The sequence below is a fragment of the Gekko japonicus genome, unplaced genomic scaffold (genome assembly GCF_001447785.1).
Source record: "Gekko japonicus isolate JY-2015 unplaced genomic scaffold, Gekko_japonicus_V1.1 scaffold318, whole genome shotgun sequence".
NCBI classification, from domain to species: Eukaryota; Metazoa; Chordata; class Lepidosauria; order Squamata; family Gekkonidae; genus Gekko; species Gekko japonicus.
Genome location: NW_015167541.1, coordinates 270,415 through 283,663, shown reverse-complemented (window position 1 = coordinate 283,663; position 13,249 = coordinate 270,415). Strand labels below are relative to the sequence as shown.

Genomic DNA, 13,249 nt, shown 5'->3' with positions numbered 1-13,249 from the left:
AAGAGTGTACCAGCCTTCTGGAAACCAAAGAGTTAGTGTACTGGAATGTTTGGGGAAAACTCTGGGGAACAAAAGCCTCTCAAATAAAGATTTAAGTCACTGTGAAAAGCTTAAGAAACTCTCTTTAGCCTGAAACATAAGAACTAACGTCAGTGCATGTACTGACTTTATCTCAGAATTATCTATATTGAGTTACCTCAGAAATGTTACCCCTGATTTCATCTGACCTTTCTCCTTTATGTTAAATAAAATGTGTTGTCAATTTGGAATACAAAAACATCTCAAGGGCCATTTAAGTTAAAGGGGGCTCCCAGTCCTTCCCTCAAGTTCCTGGGCTGAGGAAACAACCAAAATAATATACTGTGACAGGGTGGGACAGTCAGAGTTCTTCAGGAAAGAAGAAAATACATTACTAGGGCAGCTCAGTTAGACAGGGAAAGGAAAATGGAGGGAAAATCTTACCTTTGAGGGAGGGAAGTTAGATGGGGGCATGATACATGGGATAAGCAGGGCCTTTTTTCTGGGGAAATGCGTTGGAACAGAGTTCTGGAACCTCTTTGACAATTAAAAAAAATGTTTAAAAGTTCATTAGTTTTCAGTATACAGATTGAAAACTTCATTTCCCTCTTGAGAGTTCCAGCACCACTTTTTTTTTTTTTTTAAAGAAAACCAAACCAAACCCTGGGGATAAATGTATGTATATGTGGCATAATGTCTGCACTGGGTTAAATTGAGGTATTTATTTGTTTATTTCAATTTATATCACGCCTTGCCTGACAGGAGGCTCAAGGTGGCGTACAATGGGTTAAAAACTACAATAAAACACAGATCTCCCTTATATATAAAAGCCGAATGGTGGTGGCACTTCTCTAGAACATTCCACACGCTCTGGAATTGGTTGGCGCCCTGGTGTGTCACTCAGAATGTGTCCCTATCCACTGGCTGCATTGCCTGAGTCTCGCCTCCAACATTCTAAACAGTTTGCTGTTCCTCCCCCCCTCCCATAGCCAGTCAGAACAGAGGTTATTTGCATATGCATCCTCATTGGCCTTTGCCTCGGAACACAGAGGTCGTTTGCATATGTGACTTGATTAGCTTTTGCTTCTAACATTCTAAACAATTTGCTGTTCTGAGGTAAAATGTGTCCAATCTCCAGGTGAGGGCTGGAGATCACTCAGAATTACAACTGCTTTCCAGATGGCAGAGATCAGTTCCCCTGGAGAAACTGGTGGGCTCTGTATCCTTATATGCTGCTGAGGTGGCCCCCATATGACAGCCAATGTGACGTAGCAGTCAGGGCTTCAGAGTCAGGTGAGGACTGGAGATCACTCAAAATTACAACGGTTCTTTAGGTAGCAGAGATCAGTTCCTCTGGAGAAAATGGTGGACTCAGTGTCATTATACCCTGTTGAGGTCACCACAGCAAATTGACACTGAGTGTCCAAGGCCGGGGCACCCGCCCAGAGCCTCTTTCTAGAGGCCGTTGTATTTATTTCCACAATGGGCCTTTTTCTTAGTATACAATAAAACACAAATTCCATAAACAATTCCAAACAATAATATACAAAGTGCAGATTAAGTGTGGATGGCAATCGTCGTGAGATGGTCCAGTATAACTAGACCAGTTTCCCCGGTTGTTCATAATGCCGGTAACATGGGGCCATGATAGATCAATTTTTTGTAGCTCGTTCATCAGTGATGGCTCCTAATCGAAGGTCCAGTGGAAGAGCTCCATTTACAGGCCCTGTGGAACTGTAGAAGGTCCCGCAGGGCCCTGATGTCCTCTGGGAGCTCATTCCACCAATGTGGAGCCGCCACTGAGAAGGCCCTAGCTCTGGTGATGGCCAATCTGGCATCTTTTGGACTGGGTAGAGTCAGGCGGTTTGGGGTCCCTGACCTCTGTGCTCTCTGGGGAACATGTGGGGAAAGGCAATCCCTCAGGTAGGCAGGCCCCTGGCCATGTAGGGCTTTAAAGGTCAAAACCAGCACCTTGAAGCGAATCCAGTATGCTATTGGCAGCCAGTGTAATGCCTTCAGCATAGGCCGGATGTGCTCTCGAGTGGAGAGGCCCATCAACAGCCTGGTTGCCGCATTTTGCACTAGCTGCAGCTTCCAGATTTGGGACAAGGGCAGCCCCATGTAGAGAGCGCTGCAGTAGCCCAGTCTCGAGGTGACGATAGCATGGATCACCGTTGCCAGGTCATTGTGTTCGAGGAAGGGAACCAACTGCCTAATCAGCCGTAGATGGTAAAAGGCTGCCTTGGCAGGGGCTGCTACCTGGGCCTCCATTGTTAAGCTGGCATCCAGGAGTACTCCCAAGCTCCTGACCCTCGGCGCTGGCACCAGTGGTGCCCCATCGAGGGTCGGTAGGGGGATCCCTGCCCCCGACCTGCTCCAACTCAGGCACAGGACCTCCGTCTTCGTCGGATTCAATTTCAGTTGACTCAGTCTAAGCTAGCCCTCCACGTCCTGAAGCCCCCGATCCAGGTCATCTGAGGTATAGCCAGACTGACCGTCCAACAGCAGATATAGCTGGGTCTCATATGCATATTGGTGACACCCTAGCCTATGCCTCTGGGCAATCTGGGCGAGAGGGTGCATATAGATGTTGAATAACATTGGGGACAACACTGCTCCCTGGGGAACCCTGCAGACCAGCGGGTACCTCTGGGATGTCTGCTCCCCTAGCGCCACTCTCTGTCCCCGACCTTGGAGAAAGGAGACAAGCCATTGGAAGGCAAGCCCCTGTATCCCAGTGTCAGCGAGGCGGTGGACCAATAACTGATGGTCAACTGTGTCAAACGCCACCAACAGGTCCAACAGCAACAGTACCACCATACCGCCTCGATCCAGATGTCTCTGGAGGTCATCTGTGAGGGCGACCAGTGCTGTCTCCGTCCCATGGCCTGGACGAAAGCTGAACTGGAAAAGATCTAGCATGGAAGGGTCATCCATAAAGCTCTGCAACTGAATCGCCACCGCTCTCTGCAATAATTTGCCCAAATAGGGCAAATTTGAGACCACTGGTAGTCAGCTAATTAGGCCGGGTCTAAGGATGGTTTTTTCATTCCATTAGTTTCCTTTGAAACACTGTGGTGGAGGGCTCCTTCCCATATTACGCTCAGGAAAAATGGGAGGTAGCCTTTTTGCTAGCTCTTGGAAATATTTTGAATGTTTTCCACAGAAACAAGCATCTGAGGACAGTACCAGATATCCAGGGGCCATGCAATAGGGATGGGTGTACAGATTTTTTTTCTTTGTTCACCTTAATTTTTGGAATTTTGATTTAAACAAGTTCAGTTTTATATTGATTCGTTGTAGTTATTCATTTTGTTTTGTGTTGTTTTCAATGGGGAACACAATTTCAGCTGTAACTTCCACCTCAATACAATTGGAATGACATTCTCAGGAACTGTGCCCTTCATCCAAGGAGTCCTCCTTGGTAAATGTCAGACAAAGAGGAGAAAGTACCCATGTGTTATAGGCAATTTTCACTTGCAGAGAAGAGGGAGGTGATCAGCAACCAAAGGAGGTAGGCAGAGTACGGTCAAATAATACATAAACAGAGAATAAAATGCCATAGTGTAGCACCCATATTTAGCAGGCCCATGAGACCATCTGTGTCCCATGCATGCAGGGTCAGATGAGGGTACAGCTTGAAGAGTCAGCCATGACTTCCTCTCACCACTGTATGAAATTGTTGTGCAGCTTCCCCCCCCCTTTCTGTAAGGGTGGAACCTTTTAACCAAACTCCTTTTTTTAACTCAGGAGTTTACCAGGGCACTGAAGTCTTTCTATGAGAACTGCAGAAGGTACACATTATTGTGGGAAGCTGTCAGATACAGCTTGGCTTATGGGGAGGCCAATGTGTAGCATTTAGGGCTGTGTGTTAGGATATCATTGAGCTGAATATATAGTTGAAAAATACCTTATCAGTATTTTTCAGATATAATCAGGTCTCCCAAATATATATATGGGATTTTTTTGGATACTGAAAAATGGGTCCCCCAAAATACCAGAAATATTTGGCATTAATTGGGAATATCAGGAGCCAGCATTTGCAGGCTCCCAGAACTGTTTTTTTTCTTCCCCCTATCTGTGTTTCTTTGTCTTCAGGGCTTGTTATTGTCTTTCCAGACTGCTTTAGGTAAGATTCTGTCAGTGTCCAGTGTTTTTTTGGGGTTTTTTTAAAGTTTGTTCTTTGCTGGAGTGGATTTGTGTCAGGTTTGCAAGGGTTTTTTTTTTTTTTGGATTCTTGCATTTTCCAGTTGAGATTCTTGTGTTTTATACATTTTACATAGTTTCAGATTCTTGTGATTTGCATAGTTTCAGATTATCTTATTTTACATTGGGTGGGTTCAGGGCTTTTTTTGTAGCAAAAGCCCAGCAGAAACTCATTAGCACAATAGGCCACACCCAACAGCAGAAACTAATTAGCATATTAGGCCACACCCCTGACAGCACAGCTCATCAACATATTAGGCCATGCCCCCATGCCTTCCCTTGGCTTGCCCAGGTGCCACATGGCTGCAGGGAGCCCAGGTAAGCTGGCCCTTGGACGGGCCAGGGAAGGCACAGGGAGGCATTTAAATGCCTCCTCGATCCTTCCAGGGAGGCCCTGGCCCACACGCCTCGGAGTTGCTCGGGGGGGTGTCCGCTCTCCAGGCCTTCCCTCTGTAGCCATGCATGCAGAGGTTTTGGCTGTAGTGGGCGTGGCCAGCTCTGAAGCCAGCCAGAACTCTATTCCTGTGTGTTCCTGCCCAAAAATAGCCCTGGGTGGGCTTAGCAATAGCTTGCAATAGGCATCCTATATGGGGAGATTCTGGGATTTTACATTTTTCACAGGGTTATTTTTCCCTCCATAGGAAATAATGGAGGACTGCTGTTCAGGGGACCATAGAATTGGACCCCTTGATCCAATTGACTTGAAATTTTGTGGTTATTTAAATGACAGGCACAAGTGGCTCCCCTGCAATTTTGGTGCTAGTACTTTTTAAAACATCCTCCCCAGTCCCCCAGGAAGCTTCTCCATAGGGAATAATGGCACCAAAGAATATCAGAAACCTGAGAAAAACTCAGTTCTGAAAACCATACTGGTATTTGGAAACCAGGAATATTGATATTTTTCAGCACCAATGTATCTGGATCCAAAAATACCATCTTTTTTACTGCACACCCCTAGTAGTATTTGCCTCTCTACCCACACCCCAGTCTGCTTCACTGTTTTTGATTCTGGAAGTGCAAGCAAGTACAGCCTGTGGGAGTTACAAGTACCGTGCTTGCCTCTCTTCCCTTCAGTCTGCAACACTGTCTGTATGCCACTACAAAAAAAGGACAAAAAGAATAGCAAGCAAACAGGAGCTCCTGTTTATACATAATCAGTATCTTCCCCAAGGCAGTAAACAAGCAATGTGATTGGTGTAAACAATTTGAAAAGACGTGCTTATAAGCACAGTCTTCGTCAGTGGAAAGATTTGAGTAATTCTGCTGAATGGAAAACGGCACTATCAGGTATGCTCCTCTCTCATTGCCCCCCCCCTTCACCTGACCTTTGTAAACCCTAAGCCAAAGCCAGATACCAGAATAATGGACAGACCTGAAGATATCTCAATATTACCAGTTACCATTAATTTCTCAATTGGGATTAATTGTTGTTGTTGTTTTGCCATCAAGGCACAGCTGACCTATGGTGAACCCTTATGGGGTTCTCAAGGCAAGAAACATTCAGAGATGGTTTGCCATTGCCTGCCTCCATGTTATAACCCTGGTATTCCTTGGAGGTCTCCCATCTACATACTAGCCAGGACCAACCTTGCTTAACTTCCAAGATCTGATGAGATTGGGCTATCCAGGTCAGGGCTTTGGTTTAATTACAACAGCAAACAAACATTTTGATCAGGTGACATCTGAATGCATAACCCTGCCATGCAGTAACTGATGTGATGTGAATGTAACTTAATGAGGAAGTTTTCATCTAAGGTCTCCAGTCTGTTTGTTAACTTGTACATGTTGACTTTCTTCCATCATAGAATCCAATGCAGCACAAGTATTAATTACCAGGAAGTCTTCGATCCGAGCACTGACCAGAGTTAGGTTTGCTTAGCTGCTACAAGGCTTCTGCCTTACGTGCCTTTCAGCCACACCCTGGGACAGAACCCCATTTGCTGTCATCAGCTTGTCTGAATAGGCCAGAACTGACAGAGAACTTTTCCAATCAGCAGTGTAAAACAGGTCTTGCAACAGGAGAGAATTTTCCTGATAGGTATTTCTTTCTACAGTGTTTCTATCAATCATTGCTTGGGGTAAGTTGTGCGTGTGTATGTTCTTGTGTGTGTGTAGGAACATGGCAACAACACTTGCCTATATGTGTTTATAGGAATCAGAGATGCCAGCCTCATCTCCAGACTACAGAGATATGTTCCACTGGAGACAGTGGATGCTTTGGAGGGTGGACTCTATGGCAATGTACCCCACTGAGGTTCCTGTCCTCCCCAGGTTTCATCCCCAAATCTCCAGGAATTTCACAACCTGGATATGGCAACCCTGTCCTCCATGCTGGTGACCAGAGGCAACCTGGCAACTCTTAAGAGGAATAGATGACTAGGGCCCTTTATGCATATGGGGCTATCTCTGCATAGTCAAGAACTGTGAAAAAGTAGGGTACTTGATAGTAGGGATAGAGTTGTATGCCTGTATACTTTAATGTATACAGACTATGCATATGTTCCAGTGAGTACAGGTCCATGTTGGGTTGGGAACAGATACTGCTTTCGTGGTCCTGCTCCTGAATATACCTGGAACATCTAAAAAAGGTGCTAGAAACTGTCTGAATTCTGTAGGTATGGGTAACTGGCCTGAGTTGTGTGTTTGATTAATTTGCTGTTTGTAATAGTGTTACTCATACTGACTGTTCACACCTTAGTAGTCTGTTGTCTGTGTCACTCATTGCAGTGCATGCACCTGTGTAGTGACTTCCATGGAGTACTCTTATTCCTGTATTTATTTCCCCCCCCCATTGTTTGAATAATGAGCAAGAGGTGGGGAGTGGCGCCTGCGAGCAAGAAGGATGTGGTTGCTCTGCCATCCTGTCTGACTTGCTTTGGGTGCAAAATGCCTCTTTCCCCCCTTTCTTCAATTCTGCCAAATGTTTACTGTGCAAGCAAGATCTTTTTCCTATGGAAGTGGAACAGACATCAGATCTGGCAGGCATGCGCTCTTGGGTGAGGGGGACAGTCCTTTAGAAAGTTCTCTAAATTGGATGGGAAACACAGAAGCTATAGCTGGATATGAATTTTCTATGGAAATGTGGAAAATTAAGATCAAATTAATGTACACTAAATGGCAATTTGGAATTGCCCAGTTCCTTGTGCCCTCTGATTGACTTCCAGTTGCTTATATCCACCCTAAACTCCCGGTCTTTCCATGACACAGTTTAGCCCCCTCAAGGAGATCTAGAGAGGCAGCATACAAATTCTCTAAAGAAACAGGTGTCTCTGCAGTGAAATGAAAGCACGTCTTACCAGTTTCCAAGTCAAACCTTCCCAACAGTGGTACTTTTTGCCCTTTAGGATAAATGCTTCAGACTTTTCTTGATGTGTGCCCAAATGAGGCTGCTTAAGTCAGCAGGATCCGGGGCAACTCTCTCTCCTTCACTCCTCCAAACAAAGATGGTTGGAAAGACTTCAAAGAGATGAGCTGTCTTTAGGGCTTTATATAGTACGGTAGTTGCTTTACTCACTTTTGAATAGAGCGCCAGTTGGTGCTTTCATTCTTGTTCCGCCTTCACTTGCAAATAAACAGATTTACTCAAAAATCCCATAGATTCCAGTTGTCCTTGCCAAAAGGGAAAGCTGCTTTCCAAAGTCATTAACTTTCCAATGCTCAAGTGAGAAAAGACTAACAGTCTTTTGAGGGCAAATAGGATAAGTGCCAATATGCTGGCTGTACACATTTCTGCATAGGCGATATTCACATCCATATCTTATATAGCCTAACGGGTTGTTTAATTTGTGTGGTCAAAACTCTTGATCTGGCAAGAGAACTGTCATAGCATTCAAGTCATCCTTAAAAGCTGCAGCTACTTGGCTGCTTTATGAGAAACTATCTCTTACCAGGGGTCATTTCGTAGAAAAAGAGGTGCAGGAGCTCATTAGCATAACTCATTAGCATAACTTATTTGCATATGCCACACCCCCTGACATCACCGGAAGTGTGTCAGAAGGCAACACCTACCGCTCAGGCTCCACTGGACTGTTTTGGATTGCTAGCTATGGGGGGGGGATGACGTGCAGATCTGCCCTCGCAGAGGAGGGAGAGCTTGTACCTGAATAAAACTTAGTTTTAAAGGTGCCACTGGACTGTTGGACTGGGGGGCCAGGAGGGCTCGGCAACTTACCTGGCTGCTTCTTGCTCTGACTGAGGGCTGCTGGGAGCAGGGGGTGAGGCTTGTTGCATGTGCCCACCCCCTGGGCTCTTCACTGCCGGAGCTCCGCTCCTGTGCGCTCCTGCAGGAAATGACCCCTGTCTCTTACACTAGCTTAAACCCCATTTAAATGGACATGTGGAATTCTCATGATACCATTACTACTTTTTAAAGTTCATGCAATGGACAGACGATAGCTTGGATCCTATGCAGCATGTCCTCTTTTCTGTCTTCCGCCAGTAGCCCTGAAGACCTCTGAAATACTGATGTTTGTAGCATCCATGCAGATGAAAAAACCAGGTGGCCAGGGAAGGGGGCTGCAGTGAGGAGGCTGAACCAAATGGAACTGCCCTCCCCTCCCTCTTCCTTCAGTGGTTTCTGCTGATGCAAAAAGTTCCAGTGGACTAGGAATGGTGCCAACCTTGTTTCCCTTCCTCACTGTAGGCCTCTCAAACTCTGCAACTTTTTGTCCACATGCAGCTTGCAATTTCTAGCATTAGCATTTTGGAGATCTCAGGGGGCTAACTGGGGGTGGAAGAGGGTGGGAAAGAAATTTGTTCATTCCCATCCGTATGCATGTGTTCCATGGGATACCCGCCTATAACCTCATGACATAGTATGAAATTTACTGAACATCTTATAGCAAGTAAGGTTTAATATTTTGACCCTTGACATAGGTTGCTCATTTCCATGTAGCTGATAAAAGACAACCAATTTGTTTTAAATCTATTTGTTGTCTGTTACCCCTTTCTATCCTGCCAACCTAGCAGTTCGAAAGCAAGAAATTGCAAGTGGGAAGGTAACTTTGGTGGGAAGGTGACAGCGTTCCATGCGCCTTGGTGTTTAGTCATGCTGGCCACATGACCACAGAAACGTCTTCGGACAGCGCTGGCTCTTCGGCTTTGAAACGGAGATGAGCACCGCAACCCTAGAGTCAGATTCGACTGGCTTTCGAGCAAGGGAACCTTTACCGTTACCTTTACCCCTTTCTAACACCTTTATAAAATGGTGCTTGAACCTTCATGGGTGTATCCCGTAATTCAGGAATCCATTTCTCAACAGCATCCTTTACATCTGTTGTGTCTTATTTATGACAAGGATGCTGTGAAAAGTCCTGAAAAAGTTGTCTGACTAGCTAATCCCCAGGTAACATTTCTGCACGAAAGGCTATTTGTGCCTGTTCTACAATAACTGCTTTCGGCCCTCCATCATCCATTCTTGTTCTCCACCTCCTCTTTTCCCCACTGTCTTCCCAAAATGGTTTTTGACCAAACAATTATTAACTAATCCCTCATCTTCTTTAGCTATTATTTACTGTCACATATATTTAAGGATAAAAAGCTGTTATCAACTTATAACCAACATGTTGTGCCTTGTGGTTTCTTTAATGGCTTATGTATACATTTGTGGAGAGGCAGCAATCTTTTTCCTGCTGGCCAGATATATTGCTGATGGACAGAACTATCCCACTAGGGCTGAATTCTTACATTATCCGAGCACTGAGGAAGCTTTTCCTGGCTGAGAAACGCTGGACCGTGTGGGAGGAATCCCATACTGTGGCTTCTCTCTCCTTGAACAATAGCGCAGTTTCTGGAGAACTGATGGTGGCTTGGAGGGAAACTGCAGCATAAATCCAACTCACAAGACCTGGAGCTATCCTAGAGTCCCAGAAAGGAGTGACCCCTATTTCACCATGATAACTTGGGTACCAGGCCTAGAGTATACATTGTGTATAAATGTACTGTAACTAAATACTGTGTAGTATGCTAGAGCAGTATCTATGTTTGTTTTGAGCATGTAGTATTGAGAGACATAAGTTGTTTTAATTATAGTTTGTACAGTGTATATTCACAATAATACAAGGTTATTGTTTGATTTTTCCCCTGTACACAGACTCTTGCTCCAAAGCAAATTGAGGCACTGGGAGAACTGCAGATGCCTTGCAAGTCAACGTGTTCTGCAGAAGGTAAAGGCAGCCTTGCTTGTAAATGTATCCACTAATCCAGTGTCAGTTATGCACATAACATACATTGGAGTAGCTTAGGCTTTCTGTGCAATCAGAATTTTTCAATGCATGGGCAGATCTGGTATGAAAACCTTTCATTTATAAGTATGGCTAAACTTGCTGCTTTTTAGCAGAATAGCTTTTGACAAAGGCACTGTCTTTCAACCTATCCTGTCCGCAAGATTGTTATAAGGAGAAATAAGTTCAGCATTGTAGAGTGCTTTGTACACTGGTAAAAAAATAATTCAACAAGACATCACTTAAAATACTCCTGTGGGGAAATGTTAATATGACTCAAGGTATGTGGAGTTTAGATTAGATGAAAATTCAAGCTTGATATAGATTCACACTAGTCTTATCTCCTTCTTTCTGAGATAAAAAAACAGCTCCTGGGCACATACATGTTTATCCTCTCTTCAGGCTGAGAATTAATTACTAGCTTAAGATCGCCCAGTGAATTTCATGGTAGAGAGGGGATTTGAATGTGGATCTCCCTTGCCACGCTAATCACTACACTGTACTGACTTTCATATCCACACCATAGTATAACTGAATTAAAAAAAATGTTCCCAAACTCAATAGATTTGACCCACAAATATAAGCAGTCTTCTGAGTGTAAATCATCTAACAAGTGTGGGCGGAAATGGACAAATTTCTAGTGCAGGGGTGGCCAGACTTGCTCAACGTATGAGCCACATAGATTAAACGTCAGATGTTTGAGAGCCGCAAGACATGAACAACTATTACACACACGTTTTTATTTTTAAAATATGCAAATTTGCTTTTTAGTAACATTAAATGAGACTGCCAAAAATAAAAACAAAAGGCGTAAGAGCAGATATTTATAATGATATTTGTCCAATGATATTTATTTGTTTGCTAATGATATTTATTTGTCTAAGAGGGAGAGAAAAAGATATAGAGGTGGAAAGAATGAAAGAGGTGGAGAGAGAGAGAGAGAGAGAGAGAGAGAGAGAGAGAGAGAGAGAGAGACCAAATAGATGGGGGGAGGGCGAAAGAGAGAGAAGAGGGAGAAACAAAGGAATTAAATAGATGGAGGGAGGGAAGGAAGGAGAAAAAGTATGCCTTCCCTTTGCTTCCCCAGCTGCCCTGCTGGGAGCCGCACAATATGTGTGAAAGAGTCACATGTGACTCCCGAGCCGCAGTTTGGCCACCCCTGTTCTAGAGGTACAGCTGGGAGGCAGGTCTTTCTTTGATCTCAAAGCTACCTGGCTGCTTTCTGCCATTTATGGGACTTCCACATATTACCAGCCTTTAGCGGATCTTGCAGCTGCCACTGTGATTTGTCTAGATCCCTGAGTTGGTACAAAGAATCCAGTCTGCAATTCTAAACAGAAATCAGGCTTCTATTCCTGACCATAGTAGGGTAGGTTTTAACTAGTAACCAATTATTATTTCTCCTAAAATGCCAGAAGAGGGCAGAATTCTACTGACGTTCTTTGAGTATTTTCTTTTTCATAAAGTCTAAATGATAGTGCAGTTAACAAAAGTGCTGAAATCAAAGCTTGGTTTTGAAGGTTTTATCTTTTTAAACTTCGACATTCATAATTTAATAAGTTTTTTTCCCTGTCAGCATTGGCTCTTTTAAGGCTTTACCTCATTGTGCTATGGTGAGAAAGCAATCCAGAATAGCAGCCTTGCTCAAGGCTAAGCAGGTCTGGGCCTAGTTGATGCCTGCCTGGACAGGAAAACTTCCTGAGAATCCCATGCAAACTGCTTTAAGTTTTTGATGGCTGGGTCTAAGCCAAGTGGCCTCTGCAGGGCTTGCTGGTGGCTACTAGTGGCTCCTCTCCTCCCCAAACTCCATCTCCAAATTTCAAGGAATTTCCCAACCTGGATCTGGCAACCCTACTCACCCATCCCCTGCCAGTGGCCAGGAGGGACCTGGCAACCCTCCCTCCAGGCCAGCACCTCTCCAGGAACTTTCTTGGTATGTTAAAGGGCCAGTCTGTCTCTAATAACATAAACAAGACAATACAAAGCCCAATTTTTAAAAAGCAAATAAATTCATATGTGTTTATTTAAAACATTTTAAAGCTGCCTTTCCACCCTACTTCGGGTCCCCAAGACAGCTAACAATATATATAGCCATTAAAACAAAACATATATGCACTTGAAAGGGAAGGAGGGTCAGTGATAATTAATCAGGGAACCCAGGACAAAATATAAAAGTCTTCAACTGCTGGTGGAAGAGAAAGGGACAGACATATCTTCATGGGTGAGGGAGAGGGAACTCCATAGTTTTGGTGCCATGAGTGGCAGGGCTCTTTCTTGGGTTACCATCTCTCTACTTTCAGATGATAGGGTCATCGGAAGCAGCACCTTTGAAGATGACCATAGTGGTTGGGAACACTTACCAGAAACTCAACTGGCACCAAGTTCACAAGGTTTTAGATGTCATGGGAAGACATCTTTATTCTCATGGGCTGCTTGGATTCCTATTTCCCATGGGTGCTTTATGAGTTGCTTTATTAGATTATTTGGCTTTTGTCATATTATTGTTTTTAATTTTGTCTGATGCAGTGTTAAGTTATTTTATTGTATTTTTCTCCTGTGTTTTGCTGCTATTTTAATCCTTTTATTTCCCCCCAAAAAATGATTTACTGATTTTAGATGTTTTATTCTTCTTAGCCACATCATACGTTTTTGCTCATAAGGTCAGGCTATAATATTTTAAATAAATGACTGAAATGTTTTAATGTCCTTCCAAAGCAAAATAACGTATATGAAAATACAAGCAGAAACTGCTGGTCAAATGATGCTCAGAAAGTAGTTTGCTATATTGTGTCAGTGAACTGGTC

General features: G+C 44.0%; 1 protein-coding gene across 1 annotated transcript in view; it reads left to right on the top strand.

Moving 5' to 3' along the window:
- ARHGEF28 (Rho guanine nucleotide exchange factor 28) overlaps positions 1-13,249 on the top strand; it is a 167,027-nt gene that overhangs the window by 30,243 nt on the left and 123,535 nt on the right. The window contains exon 5 of the mRNA XM_015413585.1: positions 10,316-10,388. Within this exon, the coding sequence (XP_015269071.1) occupies positions 10,316-10,388 (73 nt within the window). The remainder of the gene's footprint in view (positions 1-10,315; positions 10,389-13,249) is intronic.